The 16,982-nt window shown below is 40.5% G+C and overlaps 1 protein-coding gene and 1 pseudogene across 1 annotated transcript; one reads left to right on the top strand and one right to left on the bottom strand.

The window, feature by feature from the left end:
- Positions 1-361: 361 nt before the first annotated feature.
- LOC149494667 (uncharacterized) lies at positions 362-2,049 on the top strand (annotated as a pseudogene).
- Positions 2,050-7,758: 5,709 nt separating this feature from the next.
- Positions 7,759-14,754, bottom strand: LOC149494668 (uncharacterized). The gene is made up of 3 exons (XM_089724396.1): positions 14,594-14,754; positions 8,408-9,978; positions 7,759-7,904 (listed from the first exon to the last, which is right to left on the bottom strand). Exons 1-3 carry the CDS (start codon positions 14,752-14,754, stop codon positions 7,759-7,761), a joined length of 1,878 nt encoding a protein of 625 aa, XP_089580522.1.
- Positions 14,755-16,982: the final 2,228 nt, after the last annotated feature.

Raw genomic sequence — 16,982 nt, forward strand, 5'->3', positions numbered from 1 at the left:
GAAGTGCACGGCCTGGGGCGTGCTGATTGGCACGGGCGTGCGCGCATGTATGAGTGTTCCTCGCGAGAGGCAGAGAAGTGCACGGCCTGGGGCGTGCTGTCTTGCACGGGCGTGCTTCTACAAGCCTTCAAGTCAAAGTTACTGTAGAAAAAGTCAAATTTACTGTAGCAGACGTGTCCAACTCAACATGTGCTTTCAATAATGTGAGAAACTTAGGTGTTCCCCATGCTTCCTTGAACTTTATGGTTGAGTGGTATCGATTCCGTATCATGGATAGCCCTCGGCTACCTGGTATCAGAGCCTAATACCTGAAAACCACTTTGCTACAGTAACTATTGGAATAAGGAGATCTACAGTACCCATGGAAATAGTAACCAACAATCCTATTGTTCAAACCTCATCCTTACAACTTCCACCTACATGTAAACAGTACCTTACTGATAAAATAGATAACCTAGTCGAAATATCCCATATCCCTGAGTCCGCTCAGATCCAAAATTCCCTTGTACCTATCCTCAACCCTTATGCTATCTTTAAACGTAGTCCGTCTCTATCCCGTCACCTCCGTCAAATAATTAGCCGTCCCTCTGTTAATATAAAAGAGTATGTTCAATCCTCTTCTCTATCCCATTGTGTTTTGTCCTCTACACCTGCAGAATAGTATGTTACTTTAGAGATTCCTGAACAATTCATCTCCCAATGGAAAAAGCAGAGATATACTCACCTCCACTTTGGAGCTATTCGTCTTGTCCTTTCTTACCATGGTCGCCAAGGCTTACCTATCACTACTCGTCTGTCTCTGCTTGATACTCGTTATCTTCAGTATGAACATGCTGTTATTGGCACTATTGCTACTACCCTCAACGCTGGTAGCGTAGTCCTCACTTTCTTCCCAATTTCAACATGTCTCTTGAAGATCCACACTTGAGTACTGCCCTGAAGGTTCAAGTACAAATCACTGGTGCTGATCAAGTTCCAGAAACCATCTCAGCCACTTTACACCACCAAATTGTCTATAGGCTTCAAGATCATGCTATCAACCTACAGACACCTGGCATCTCCCATAGTGATGCTTTGTATATCTTCGCTGATAGTGGTCCCACACCCACTATTGTCCAAGCTCCTAGGCAACTGCCTAGAGAAGAGCTTGAGAAGCTTATTCCCTCTGCCTGGATTACCAATTATGAAAAGCTTCATAAACTTCCTCAACCTGTTCAACAACAGGATCCTATCTTTGTCCGCCAACTGGATAAATCCGTAAGAATTTCATTTCTCCCATCCAATTCTGAACCGAGACACTCTGTCTCTATGATTCAACCAGTCAAGAGCAAACCGCTCCAACATGCTCCTATCCATAGTTTCGCCCATACTGGTAAACAGATCTATGCTACTAAGAATGATGGTCACTTCCTTTGGGATGCTGATCCCCATATGTGTGACCCTGACTGTCCTTGCAAGTATGAAGATGATGGTTGGCTTGAAGATGCCGAAGTTACTATCACCAAGATTGAATCTCAGCCTCTTCTCCGGAAGACTCATTCCTGCCATCCTTCAGCTAAGAAGCGTCCTTTTGATGATGATGATGATGCTCCTCCTCCATGGATTGGCCTTCCCAAAAGCAAAAATAAGCCCATGATTGAAGATCAATATCTCAAACGCTGTTTTGAGATTCTTGCAGAAGAAGGACTCCTCAAATGTCCTCCACCTCCTACTATTTGTTCTTGCTCTCTGGAAGCATATCAGACTCCCACTGCTCCAGCACCTCCCTTGTCTTGTTGCATGCTACAACCCGAAGACTTTCCTCCACTTGAAACAATTCGTGACTCCACTTCAAGAGTTACAGCCAGTCCTTATGTCCGACAAACTATTGTTCACTCCACTGGCAACCTCCAGCCTATATCCCCTTCAGAAGAAGTTCTCAACTGGCAAACTTCTAATGATGTTGTCCAAAATAACTATCTCAAGAACATTGATGGCAAACTAAATCAAGCTTTGAAGAAGAATGATCATTTGGCTTCTTCTATCTCTTCCTTTCGTCTGTCAAAGTGAACTGCCAAATTTCACCAAGTTTGAGATTAGCAATATTGGTGCCACACATTCGTTGTACTTCAGGTTGAATGAGTTGAGGAAGAGAAGCAATGAATGTGAGGGGCCCACGACACATTAGTGCACTACATTATTACAACAAGACAAAAGGGAAATGACAACACACCATTATTACAATAAGACAAATATATCACCATTATTACAAAAGGAAAAGGAGACAAGGATGGGACGCATCACCATCCACTTTTAGACCCAGGGACTTTTCTTGATAGGTTCATGTTCGGAATAGTCTTCATCTGAGTCGTCAGAAGGGGTGTGATCATAGGTCCAGCGTGCTCGTTTGAGATTACCAGCAATCCACGTGTTATGATCATCTTCAGGGTCATAATCAGAGTCATTATGACTGGAGGGGCCAGGTTGAGAGGGACGTTGTTGGAGTCGTGCTGATCTTCTTGGAAGGAGTGCTTCAATCTGTTGTGAAGTCATTGGAGTGTCAGGTAATTGAGAATCTTGAAACTCTGATCCAAGAGGGCCAGGCGGTCCAGTTGATGGTCCAGGTTCAGAAGATGGTCCAGGTGCAAAGTCTGCATAGGAAAACATTTTGCGTTGGTCTGTGTCTTGCCTGTGCATGCTAATCGTGGGAATAAATATATTTGTGGAATTATTTAAGGCATTTCCATGAAGTAACAGTGCATGTTTAATGGTCAAAGAGGATTCTTCAAAACGACAAGGGAGATTCTTCCAATGGGTCACAGTGGTGACAATAGTGCCAGATGAGTCATACTGTCTTCTTAGAAACAGGATGGCCATGTATTTTTTAGCTTGATTTAAAATCAGGATGAGTGAACAGATTGTTTTGGTGAATCCAAGCTCTGAGTTTGTGCTGCCATGAAGAAATATTTTCAAACAGTTGAAAGAATTGCCAGGCAGGGTGTCGATGGTTCTCTTCTCTGTGTAGAAACCAAAGAGTTGGGAGAAGTGGAATTTCTACAGGAAGATGATAAAGGGTGGTAAGACACCAAAGGTACCAGAACTCATTATCAGTGTGCGGAAAAGACTCATTGACTGTGGGGAACAGTCTCCAAGGAAAAGGAGCAGTGAAATCATTGGGATGTGGAAGTACGTGAGGATAGAGCTCAATTATTTTTCTGTAAATCCACATGTCACGTTCTTGAGATGAGAGGCCTTGTGGCATTTGAGGGTGAGGTGTATCGTGTAACAGGTAGGCCATGCCAACAAAAGGATAAGTGATCTTAATAATGGAGGAGACAGGAGTGACAGGTTTAGAAACTCGTGACAAGAAGTCAGGGATAAGGTTGGTTTTACCTTTTATGTGCTGTACTTCAAAATCATAGCGAGAAAACCATTCTTTTAACCTGCGCAACTGTTTATCAGGAAGATTTTTGCCTTTGAAATCAAGGATCTTGGGAAAAGAGGAATTGTCAAGGCGAACAATAAAATGGCGGGAAGCCAGAAAGAACTCACATTTTTGAATTCCATATTTGACTGCAAGGATCTCTTTGTAATTGGAATGATAGTGGAGCTCAGCATCTTTGAATTTTCCAGAAGCATATTTACAGAGAGATTCTTTGCCATTTATACGTTGAAGAAGAATAGCACCCCATGCTAGATCACTAGCATTAGCTTGTAAAATGAGCTGGGCCTCATCAGAAGGAATAGTCAAGGCAGGAGTCTTTTGGGCTAACTGTTTTAGAGCTTTGACGGCCTCAGTATGTGCATAGGTCCAAGGAGGAGGAGTCTTTTTCAATAAAGAGGACAAGGGCTTGGTGTAGATGGCAGCTTTAGGGATGAAGTCCCTAATGTAATTGATGAACCCAAGGAATTGTTGGACTTGGACTTTGGAAAGGTTGGTGTCTGGAAAATGGGCTAATTCTTAGGCCAGATGTGGGCCTGGTTGGTATTGACCATCTTTGATATGGAGCCCAAGGAAATCAATTTCATGCTTGCCAATAATGGACTTCTTTTCAGAGAGCATAACTCCATATGAATGGACTAGAGAATGGAACTGGATCAGGAGGTCTTCATGGGCTTTAGCAGTTTTGGAGAACAGTAGAATATCATCAATATAAATGATGCAACTGTGGAGTAAAGGTTCAAAGATTCGGATCATTGCCCGTTGAAAGATTGAAGGAGCAGTTTTAAGACCAAATGGCATGACAGTCCATTGATACTGTGCATCAGGAATGCAGAAAGCAGTTTTGTATCGGTCTTCAGGGTGAATTCCCAATTGCCAGAAACCAGATTTAAGATCAAACTTAGAAAAGTACTTGGCATTTTGAAGATGGACCAGGAGAGAGGAAATCTTGGGAATAGGAAACTTGTCATCTGCAAGGAAATGATTCAGTGGTTTATAATCAATAACAAGTCTTTTTTTTCCTCGAAGTTGTTCTGTGCGTTTGTTCACATAGAATGCTTGACATGCCCATGGAGATTGAGTGGGTTCAATGAGACCTTGTTGAAGCAGTTCTTGACATTCAGCTCTAGCTAAAGCTAAGTCAGAGGGAGACATACCAGGGTGGCTAGCTTTAGTAGGATTAATGTCTTCATTCAGTTTAAAAGGAAGAGAGACAAAGAACTCAGAATTTTTATACAGAGAAGAAGGATGGTTGAAGGTGAGATGAGATGTTGCCCAACATGGGGAAAATAATTCTTTGATGTGAGCAAAGTCAAGGGGAACAGAAGCTATAGAGAACTGGTTGGGACTGTTGGTGTATGGTTTAAACTGTCTTTTGTATTTTATTCCAGAGGGAAGGATTTGAAGGTTCTGAGCATGGTGATAGACATCAAAACCGATAAGAAGATCACGGCCAAAGAGATAGGAGCCAATGACATGAGTCCATATGATACAATCAGGAAAGAACTGAAGGCCAATTTTCTTCTTAGTAATCATAGTTGTCTGGAACTTTTTCCCATCAGCAGCTGAGAAATGGAGGATTTTTTTATCCAGGCATGAGCTGGTAACACATCAGGATTGATCATGGTACAATGTGAACCAGTATCAAAGAGAGCAGTAACTGTAACCGGTTTCTCATACTTATCAGGAAGGACGTGCATTGAGATTAATGGCACAGGATGAGAAAACTGGGCTGAACTTATATCAGGTGAGGAAGGAAGGGATTCTTCAGGTCTAGGAGATGATAACGGGAATAAGATAAGAGATGAGGAATCTGAGAGACTAGGAGATAAGACAGGTGTAGGAATTTTGCATGGTGAAGGTGTATCAGGAAAGCAATAGGAAATTTCTGCAAAGGAAAGGTCATCAAAAGGATTTGGGCTTAAAGGAAGTGGTGATAAAGGACATGAAATGAAGTCTGGAGATTCAGGACAATCAAAGTCTGGAGGTTCTTGTTTAATAGTAATAGGAGGACCAATAGTGAGGACAGGAGCCATGTCATCAGAATCTGTGTCGGAATCTGAATCAGAATCTGAGTAAGGCAGAGCAAAGAGAGTTGCTAGTGAGGCTAAATCTTCTTCTGAGAACAGAGATTCTAAATCATGATCTGAATCATAATCAGGACAAGAAACTTTAAGTTGGTGAAGAAGAGCAATAGCCTGTTTAGGCTTCTTGGGACAATTCTTTGCATAATGCCCTTTTTTGCCACAGATATAACATCTGTCAAACTTTTGACGAAACTTTGACTTCTGTTTGAACCAACGCATCTTTCTGAAGCGGTGCTTCTTCTTACGGGGGAAGAACATGGACTTCTGATGTTTGGAATGTTTAGAATGCTTTGAGTGCTTTGAACGCCGAGGATGACATTCACAGGAAGTATCTTTGCACTTGGTTTGGAAAGGATGAGAACAAGCAGACTTTAACAGGGTATCACCTTTAGCAATCTTTTTGAAGAGTCGTTGTTGTTCACACATACGATCAACAGCTGTTAAAGTGAACTGCCAAATTTCACCAAGTTTGAGATTAGCAATATCTGTTCCACACATTCGTTGTACTTCAGGTTGAATGAGTTGAGGAAGAGAAGCAATGAATGTGAGTTTCAAGTTGTCATCCTTAAATCCACCAATTTCATGATAGAGGTAATTCATTCGTTGATAGTGACGTTCCAAGTCACGGAACTTAAGGGAACAACACTTGCGGTCAAAGAACTCTTGTTTGCGTTGTTGAAAGATCAGCTGATAGTTACCAAGGAATTGATTGTGAATAGTAACAAGAGTAATACTGATCGTTGCACTTGCCAGGAATTGCTTTTATTGATACTCTGAAAGACCGTTGAAAAACCATTCACGGAGAGAACCAACAAGCACCTTTTTCAAACTGGTATAAGGAATAGTCATTTGGGTATCAAGCCAGGCATTAAATTCAAGCATACGACTACGCCATTTTTTTGGAGGAATATCATCAAAGGTGAACCAGGGTCCTGTGGTAGGACGAGGCAGAGCTGGTTGATCTGGATTTAGATCAGAAGGAGCATCATCAAAGGGGTCTTCTGGATGTTCAACTTTAGGTTCCATTGTTGGGTCATTCATCAGAACCTGTGGAAGGGCATAAGAAGAAGAGGATGAAGTGGTTGAGAGGGAATCTTCTACATCACTAGAAGAACCAGAAGCTGGAGTGGCCATAAACTGGGAGAAGGCTGGGCCTTTATCTTTGGATTCTGGAGGAGGCACAAAGCTTGTTTGAGAAGAAGAGGTAGAAGGTAAGGAAGATGAGGAAGGTCGTCTTCGAGGTTGGGGAGGTTCTCTTGGTATAAGGTCAGCAATTGAAGGGAACATTTTTATAGGAGCTGGAGAGGGAGTAAATAGTGGTGGAGGTAATGCATAGTCAAAGGGGTAAGTGACGTGGAACCCAATGAAAATAAATTTCATGAACTCAATGACAAGTTTTGGAAGAGATCCAAGATCAAACTAAACCCCTCTCTATGGCACCCAAAGCTTAAAGAAGCAAGAACACCAATAATAGAGAAAAAGAATAAGATAAACGCCACAAAGAATTGATAAGTTTACCTTGATTCTTGATGCAATTAGAAGAATGCAATCTCACACTCTCTAAAAACATGAACACGCCTAAGCATGAAGAAGTAGTCTTTAATTCATTGAATAATTGTTTTATAATTACAAAATAACAAGCTATTTATACTAATCTAAGAGGTCCAGATCCTTAAAGGATTTAGAGTTAGCTAAGGAGTAGGATTTAGCAAATCTAAACCAACTAAGGATAAGACTAACAAAATTATAACAACTTAAGGATTTGGATATCTAATCCAAATCTACTAAAGATTGACTAAATCTAAACAAAATAAGGCTAATTATTCAAGGGTGGCCGAAATATTGGAGGCCCAACCCATTAGTAAAGCAAAAACTCAAAAATAACTAACTAATATTTGAGAGGCAGGGACAAGCACGGCCTGGGTGTGCTATTTGACACGGGCGTGCTTCAATGTAGGAGTTCCCTCGTGAGAGTCAGAGGGAAGCACGGCCTGGGTGTGCTATTTGGCACGGGGGTGCTTCAAAGTCAGAGGGAAGCATGGCCTGGGTGTGCTATTTGGCACGGGGTGTGCTTCAAGGTAGTTGTTTTCCTCAGCAAGTCAGACGAGGGCACGGCCTGGGGTGTGCCATCTAGCACGGGCGTGCTAACCAATTCATGTTCCCATTCAACATGTGCTTCTATTAATGTGAGAAACTTAGATGTTCTCCATGCTTCCTTGAGCTTTATGTTTGAGTGGTAGCCATTTCGTATCAGTAAGAAAGTGGAGGAACAGGAGGTTGTAAGTTTCTATCTCTCTCAATTTCTTCGACTTGTCGGCGAAGTTGGCGAATTTCTCTTTCTTTCTCATTAAAGAGAGGAGAGGAAGGATTAGTTTCAATGAGAAAGTTGAGTTCTTTATCAAGCTTATGATACGGATCCACTACCACCAACCACCTATGGGGTTCAAGGGAACAAGGACCACAACAATGGCAATCCATTAGCACTTCCTAGTGGACCAATTACAAGGAGCCGTGCAAAGAAGTATGGAGCAACCATGTCCTTATACATTCAAGAACAAATCACACAAGAGCTCCATGACCTTGCTTTCAACAAGTGCTATAAAGAACTTGGAGGAACACCTAAGTTTCTCACATTAATAGAAGCACATGTTAAAGACTACTTCTTCATGCTTAGGCGTGTTCATGTTTTTAGAGAGTGTGAGATTGCATTCTTCTAATTGCATCAAGAATCAAGGTAAACTTATCAATTCTTTGTGGCGTTTATCTTATTCTTTTACTCTATTATTGGTGTTCTTGCTTCTTTAAGCTTTGGGTGCCATAGAGGGGAGTTTATTCTAGATCTTTGATCTCTTCCAAAAACTTGTCATAGAGTTCATGAAATTTATTTTCATTGGGTTCCGCGTCAGCTTAGAAATTCTTCGTAGAAGATCATCATGCATTTGTTGAGCTTCCTGTCGGAAGGAAGAGACAGTTGAAGCCAAATGATCATTCTTTTTCAATGCTTGATTTAGTTTGCCATCAATGTTCTTGAGATAGTTGTTTTGGACAACAGCATTAGAAGTTTGCCAGTTGAGAACTTCTTCTGAAGAGGAAATAGGCTGGAGGTTGCCAGTGGAGTGAACAACAGTTTGTCGGACATAAGGACTGGCTGTTACTCTTGACGTGGAATCACGGATTGTTTCCAGTGGAGGAAAGTCTTCGGGTTGTAGCATGCAACAAGACAAGGGAGGCGCTGGAGCAGAAGGAGTCTGATATGCTTCCAAAGAGCAAGAACAAATAGTAGGAGGTGGAGGACATTTGAGGAGTCCTTCTTCTGCAAGAATCTCAAAACAGCGTTTGAGATAGTGATCTTCAGTCATGGGTTTATTTTTGGCTTTAGGAAGGCCAACCCATGGAGGAGGAGCATCATCATCATCATCATAAGGACGCTTCTTAGCTGAAGGATGGCAGGAATGAGTCTTTCGGAGAAGAGGCTGAGATTCTAACTTGGTGATGGTAACAGTGGCATCTTCAAGCCAACCATCATCTTCATACTTGCAAGGACAGTCAGGGTCACACATGTGAGGATCAGCATCCCAAAGGAAGTGACCATCATTCTTAGCAGCATAGATCTGTTTACCAGTATGGGCAAAACTATGGATAGGAGCATGTTGGAGTGGTTTGCTCTTAATTGGCTGAATCATAGAGACAGAGTGTCTAGGTTCAGAACTGGATGGGAGAAATGAAATCCTAACGGATTTATCCAGTTGGCGAACAAAGATGGGATCCTGTTGTGGAACAGGTTGAGGGAGTTGATGAAGCTTTTCATAATTGGTAATCCAGGCAGAGGGAATCAGCTTCTCAAGCTCTTCTCTAGGCAGTTGCCTAGGAGTTTGGACAATAGTGGGAGTAGGACCACCATCAGCGAAGATGTACAAAGCATCACTGTGGGAGATGCCAGGTGTCTGCAGGTTAATGGCATGATCTTGGAGTCTGTAGACAATTTGGTGGTGTAAAGTGGCAGAGATGGTTTCAGGAACTTGATCAGCACCAGTGATCTGTACTTGAACTTTCAGGGCAGTATTAAGATGGGGATCTTCAACAGACATGTTGAAATTGGGGAAGAAAGTGAGGACTACGCTACCAGCGTTGAGGGTAGTAGCAATAGTACCAATAACAGCATGTTCATACTGAAGATAACGGGTGTCTAAAAGAGACAAGCGAGCAGTGACAGGTGAGCCTTGTCGGCCATGGTAGGAAAGGACAAGACGGATAGCTCCAAAGTGGAGGTGAGTATATTTTTGCTTTTTCCACTGGGAGATGAACTGGTCAGGAATCTCTAAAGTAACATACTGTTCTGCAGGTGTAGAGGACAAAACACACTGAGAAAGGGAGGAGGATTGAACATATTCTTTAATATTAACAGAGGGACGGCTAATAATTTGACGGAGGTGACGAGACAGAGACGGACTACGTTTAAACACAGCATAATGACGCGGAACCCAATGAAAATAAATTTCATGAACTCAATGACAAGTTTTGGAAGAGATCAAAGATCTAGAATAAACTCCCCTCTATGGCACCCAAAGCTTAAAGAAGCAAGAACACCAATAATAGAGTAAAAGAATAAGATAAACGCCACAAAGAATTGATAAGTTTACCTTGATTCTTGATGCAATTAGAAGAATGCAATCTCACACTCTCTAAAAACATGAACACGCCTAAGCATGAAGAAGTAGTCTTTAATTCATTGAATAATTGTCTTTTTTTTAATTACAAAATAACAAGCTATTTATACTAATCTAAGAGGTCCAGATCCTTAAAGGATTTAGAGTTAGCTAAGGAGTAGGATTTAGCAAATCTAAACCAACTAAGGATAAGACTAATAAAATCATAACAACTTAAGGATTTGGAGATCTAATCCAAATCCACTAAAGATTGACTAAATCTAATCAAAATAAGGCTAATTATTCAAGGGTGGCCGAAATATTGGAGGCCCAACCCATTAGCAAAGCAAAAACTCAAAATAAGCTAACTAACTTAATGATAGGCAGACAGTTGCACAGTCCAGGGCGTGCCAAGGCGCACGGGCGTGCGCGCATGTATGAGTGTTCCTCGTGAGAGGCAGAGAAGTGCACGGCCTGGGGCGTGCTGATTGGCACGGGCGTGCGCGCATGTATGAGTGTTCCTCGCGAGAGGCAGATAAGTGCACGGCCTGGGGCATGCTGATTGGCACGGGCGTGCTTCTACAAGCCTTCAAGTCAAAGTTACTGTAGCAGACGTGTCCAACTCAACATGTGCTTTCAATAACGTGAGAAACTTAGGTGTTCCCCATGCTTCCTTGCACTTTATGGTTGAGTGGTATCGATTCCATATCATACCCCCTTTCCTCGAAAAGATTCGTCCGCGAATCTTAGTTAGAAGCTGAGGTATCCATGCTCTCTTGATCTCCATGGTTGCTCCATACTTCTTTGCATGATTTCTTGTAATTGATCCACTAGGTAGCACTAATGGATTTTTCATGTTGTTCTCCTTGCCCCCTTGAGTTCCATGGATGAGTGATGGCGGATTCGTATCATTCCCCCTTTCCTCGAAAAGGTTCATCCTCGAATCTGCATTAATGTCAAAAGGCGACAAATTACTAACATTGAAAGCAATGAAAACATCATACTTACCTGGTAAGTCTATCTTGTAGGTGTTGTCATCAATGTGCTCCACAACTTGGAATGGTTCACCTCCACGTTCATCAAACTTAATCTTTCTTTGGTTGGGAAACTTTTCTTTGCGAAAATGTACCCAAACCCAATCACCTGGTTTAAACATAACATGTCTTTTTCTCTTGTTGGCACGGTTGGCATAGCTTTTGTTCTTCATGTTCATATGAACCCTAGCCTTAGCGTGCATCTCCTTCACCAATGTAGGCTTTTCTTCACTTTGAGGAAATCCCTGCAACAAAGAAACAGAACTAGAAGGTAGAGAAAAAGTGTTAATGTTAGTCAAACTATGCAAAAACTCCTTAAACTGAATCATCAAGACTGGTCTACCCTCTCTCTCACTGTTTTGGATTTCTCTCTTTTTCACATACACAATTTGTTTCTCTTTTTCACTCATAATTGGGCCATTAATTTGTTTTGTTATTTTTGTGGCCTCTTTCTCTTTCTCCTCACTCTTTTCACTCTTTTGTTCTGTGGCCTCTTCCTCCTCTTTTTCTTCACTCTTTTCACACTTTGGTTCTTTTGAACTCAAAGCCTCATTCTCATTTTCTTTCAAGGTCGAAACCTCTCTTTCTCTCTCAATTATCTTCCTTTGATCTTCATATACTTCTTGAGGTGATAAAGGATCAAGAACCATCTGTTTATCCTCAATTGAAGATTGGCAATCTTCTTTTGGAAATACATCTTCAATTTCTTGCAAAGGATCAACAAACATACTTGGCAAAGATGGGTTAAGATCATTGATGGTTACACAAACTTCTTTGCACAAAGGTACAATTATAGGTTGAATTTGTTTTTCCTTTCCTTCCCCCTCTTTCTTTTTATTTTCACTTATCATGTTTTCACTCATTTTACTTTTACTTTCTTTTTCTTTATTGACAGTCTCAAAACTCATCTTTTTCTTTTCATATTGGTCTTCATACACTTCTTTTGAGAAAGATGAATTTGAATCAGTCATCCACCCATCCTTTGTGAATGAATATCTATTGAGGTAATCCACACTTTTCCTTTCTTGCATCCTTCCTGAATTATTGTTCAAATTCCTAAAGTAACAATTAGGATTATCGACCTCCTCATCTTTAGGTATTTGAAATCTGGTTAGTGTAGTACTAGGACGAGCTCTTGTTGTATTAGAGCGTTGAGCAGCTTTAATCTCCTTCAAACCCTTTCTCATATCTTGGAAGAAACTGTTGAAGCTTTCAAACTGTTCTTGGATTGATTCCATTACAAGTTTTAATTGGGAATCATCTATTTGACTTTCATCCTCACTATTATCTGTCCTCATGGTTAGTATTCAAAGAAAACACAAAAGATTTGGATTATTGATAAATCACTCCCTCACGTGTTTACACTCTTGAATCACTCCTTGCAATTCTTCTAATTGAACTTCAGAATCTTAGTTCAACCAATCAACTCAAAGATCACGTTTAGAATCAAGGAATAAAAAACTTAATAATGAAAAGCAAGCACAAATTCTAGAAAGAAGACTCAAAACGATATGGACAGTAGCACAAGAACATAAATAATGTACTACTTTAATGATCAATTAGAGTGTAGTGAACAAGCAAACACACCCTAACAATGTAATAGAAGCAATAGAAGGCTCACACAAAAATAAAGAAACTAGAATTTAAAAGACAATATTAGGATATAATGTATGAATTTAGCTTACTACAAAGTAAACCAAATATGGACCTAATTAATTCTACCCAAAACAAAGCAAGTAATCAAAGAAAAACAATGGACAGAATCGGGCACGGGTGTGCTAGAAGAAGCACGGGCGTGCGTGTAATGCCTAGTCCAATAAGTGGAAGTCAGGCCCTAGCACGGTTATGCTTGAGGTGAAGCACGGGCGTGCTGCCTTGTTTCCCTTTTCAATGCAACCCAATTTAAGTAGGATTCTTAGATTTGACAAGGATTGTAGTAGATTTTGCTCAATCTCAAAAGATATGGTCAACTAATTTTTTTGTTATCTTATCCACAAGTAGTTAAGATTGGATTTTATCACAAGATTATAGTGGATAACTAAATCCCATAAAATATGGTCAAATCCCTTTAGGATTAGGAACAATCCCACTAAATATGGTCAAATCTCCTAAGGATTAGGAATAATCCCACAAAATATGGCAAAATCCCACAAAATAAGGTAAAATCCCTTTGAAGTAGGATCAAATCCCTTGGATTCAGGAACAAAAACAAGATCCACACCAACAAACTTCAATGGTGGACGAAATTTTTTTTTTTTTATACACTTTTTTTTTTTTTTTTAGTCAACAAGATCTAAGATCTAAACTTCCAGACTTGAACAATAACGAAATTTATGAAATTTAATTGAAGCAAAACGAATTGAACTAATCAAATAAGAAAAACAAACACAAAGAAACAAGATGAACAAGAAAACAAACACAAGAACAAGATGAATAAGAAAACAAATAAACACAAACCCTAGAGCTAAGATAAATAAGAATTTACCTTAATCTTTGGCTCTGATACCAAACTGACTCGGAACCCAATGAAAATAAATTTCATGAACTCAATGACAAGTTTTGGAAGAGATCAAAGATCTAGAATAAATTCCCCTCTATGGCACCCAATGCTTAAAGAAGCAAGAACACCAATAATAGAGTAAAAGAATAAGATAAACGCCACAAAGAATTGATAAGTTTACCTTGATTCTTGATGCAATTAGAAGAATGCAATCTCACACTCTCTAAAAACATGAACACGTCTAAGCATGAAGAAGTAGTCTTTAATGCATTGAATAATTGTCTTTTTTTTAATTACAAAATAACAAGCTATTTATACTAATCTAAGAGGTCTAGATCCTTAAAGGATTTAGAGTTAGCTAAGGAGTAGGATTTAGCAAATCTAAACCAACTAAGGATAAGACTAATAAAATCATAACAACTTAAGGATTTGGAGATCTAATCCAAATCCACTAAAGATTGACTAAATCTAATCAAAATAAGGCTAATTATTCAAGGGTGGCCGAAATATTGGAGGCCCAACCCATTAGCAAAGCAAAAACTCAAAATAAGCTAACTAACTTAATGATAGGCAGACAGTTGCACGGTCCAGGGCGTGCCAAGGCGCACGGGCGTGCGCGCATGTATGAGTGTTCCTCGCGAGAGGCAGAGAAGTGCACGGCCTGGGGCGTGCTGATTGGCACGGGCGTGCGCGCATGTATGAGTGTTCCTCGTGAGAGGCAGATAAGTGCACGGCCTGGGGCGTGCTTCTACAAGCCTTCAAGTCAAAGTTACTGTAGAAAAGTCAAATTTACTGTAGCAGACGTGTCCAACTCAACATGTGCTTTCAATAATGTGAGAAACTTAGGTGTTCCCCATGCTTCCTTGCACTTTATGGTTGAGTGGTATCGATTCCGTATCACATAAGGGTTAAGGATAGGTACAAGGGAATTTTGGATCTGAGCGGACTCAGGGATATGGGAGATTTCAACTAGGTTATCTATTTTATCAGTAAGGTACTGTTTACATGTAGGTGGAAGTTGTAAAGATGAGGTTTGAACAATAGGATTGTTGGTTACTGTTTCCATGGGTACTGTAGATCTCCTTCTTCCAATAGTTACTGTAGCAAAGCGGTTTTCAGACTTAAGGCTCTGATACCAGGGATCCGAGAGCTGTCCACCCAGCATGGTATTCCGTTCAGCAGTTCGCAACCGAATAGCCTCAACACGCCTTGAGAGCTGTCCACCCAGCATGGTATTCCGTTCAGCAGTTCGCAACCGAATAGCCTCAACACGCCTTCCACGGCTTCAATAGGCCTTTCAAGGTCTTTAGAACACTGAACCAGAATAGCACACAGGGGGTACAAATCGGAGACTAGGATCTTTGCATTAATGGAGAAAGCTACTTAGTACAGCAACTATTTTTAGAAAGGAGAAAGGGGAAGATTTAGAAAGCCATAGAGAGAAAACACACTAGATTATATTTATGCAAGTTTTCTTATCCCTTACAATGAAGAGAGCTTACATATTTATAGGCAAGGAGCCTTATCCTAAGTAATCTAAAGAGCCAATGAGAAGATCCCATGTGGCATCCTTATCTAACCTTATCTTAAGTAATCTTAGAGAGCCAATCGTGACAAGCCACGTGGCAATCTTATCTTCTAACCTAATAATGCAAAGGAATCTTATCCTAGACATAATAATGTGGGAGGGGCCCACAACACATTAGTGCCCACCAATCTCATGATAAAGATGATTCATACGTTGATAATGACGTTCTAAGTCACGGAGCTTAAGGGAACAGCATTTTCGATCAAAGAACTCTTGTTTGCGCTGTTGAAAGATCAGTTGATAGTTACCAAGGAATTGAGTGTGAATAGTAACAAAATCTAAAAACCTGGGAGGATTGTTTGCCTTTCATTGAATTTGCTTATAATAGGTCTATACATTCTTCTAGTGGTTATAGTCCATTTGAGCTAGTGTATGGTTTTAATCCTTTGACTGTACTTGATTTATCTCCTTTGCCTTTGAGTGAAATTGCTAACTTGGATGGTGAAAAGAAGGCTGAATTGGTCAGGGAGATACATGCTAAAGCCAGAGCTCATATAGACATGAAGAACAAAAGCTATGCTGACCGTGCCAACAAGGGAAGGAGGCGTGTGGTCTTTCAACCTGGAGATTGGGTTTGGGTGCACATGAGGAAGGAAAGATTCCCAAACCAAAGGAAGGGAAAGCTTGCTGCCCGAGGTGATGGACCTTTTCAAGTGTTGGAGAGGATCAATGACAACGCCTACAAGATTGATCTACCAGGTGAGTATGGCGTGTCTGCTACCTTTAATGTTTCTGACCTTTCTCCATTTGATTATGATTCAGATTTGATGACAAATCTTTTTGAGGTGGGAGGGAATGATACGGATGCTTTGAGGTGGGAGGGAATGATACGGATGCAAGGGAGCAAGATGAAGGATCCTCTAGCTCTACCCGCGGGGCCAATCACAAGAGCTCGCGTAACCAAGCTACGAGCAGCCTTGAATGCATTTGCTCAAGAACAAATCACATTGGAGCTTCAAGATCATAATTATGCAAGATGTGAGATTGAACTTGAAGAAGCACCAAAGCTTGTTATGGTGCTTGAGGCGTGCAAGGAGGCTGCCTGTTGATGAAGTTTACATGATTCTATACTTAGGCAAATTTAGGAGGCTGTTATTTTATTATGAGCTTTAAGTATGGGTTGTGTAGGGCCTCTGGCCCATTTGTCCTGTTTTTTGTTTAAATTCTTTTAGTGGACTTAATTAATTAGTGTAAGGCTGGTTGGGCTTATTTTCCAGAGTTGAGCCAGCACTAGATTAGTTAATGTTTAAGTCAGGCTTATTTTAATTAGTTAGCTTGGACTTGTATTTAATTAAGCCCATTTGGGCCACATTAGGTTTAGGCCTGGGCTAACTTAAGTAATAGCTAAATTAGGGTTAGCTTAGGTTATTTATATTGTTGTAAGAGCTACACAGCAGCCACCTTGAAAATTAATCAAAAACCCACGTGTTTTCTTTGTTCTTCAAGAACAGACCGTGTTCTTCATCCTTGCATGAATAGAACCGAATCTTCCTTAGTAATTAGGCTTGTGAGTTCTACAAGATTAATTGCGCCAAGAATTTCAGAGTTGTTTTCAAGAGTACTTGAAGGTAAGTTTCTGATTCTTGTTTTAAATTCCTTGTTTTTCTCTCTTCAAGAGTACTTGGGGGTTAAAGGGATTGATGGGTACTTCTGTGATTGCATGCTTTCCGCTAGATTTCCTTGTTGATTTGCAAGAGTACTTGTTA

This window comes from Jatropha curcas, chromosome 7, assembly GCF_041381405.1.
Source record: "Jatropha curcas cultivar XTBG-Jc1 chromosome 7, XTBG_Jcur_1.0, whole genome shotgun sequence".
Lineage (NCBI taxonomy): Eukaryota > Viridiplantae > Streptophyta > Magnoliopsida > Malpighiales > Euphorbiaceae > Jatropha > Jatropha curcas.

Coding starts and splice junctions, on each gene's coding strand:
- LOC149494668 (XM_089724396.1), bottom strand. CDS start 14,754: ATGGAAACAGTAACCAACAATCCTATTGTTCAAACCTCATCTTTACAA. Junction 9,979..14,593: donor CTTGTACCTATCCTTAACCC/TTATGTGATACG, acceptor GGTTCCGCGTCA/TTATGCTGTGTTTAAACGTA. Junction 7,905..8,407: donor AAGAATTTCTAAGCTGACGC/GGAACCCAATGA, acceptor ATAAGCTTGATA/AAGAACTCAACTTTCTCATT.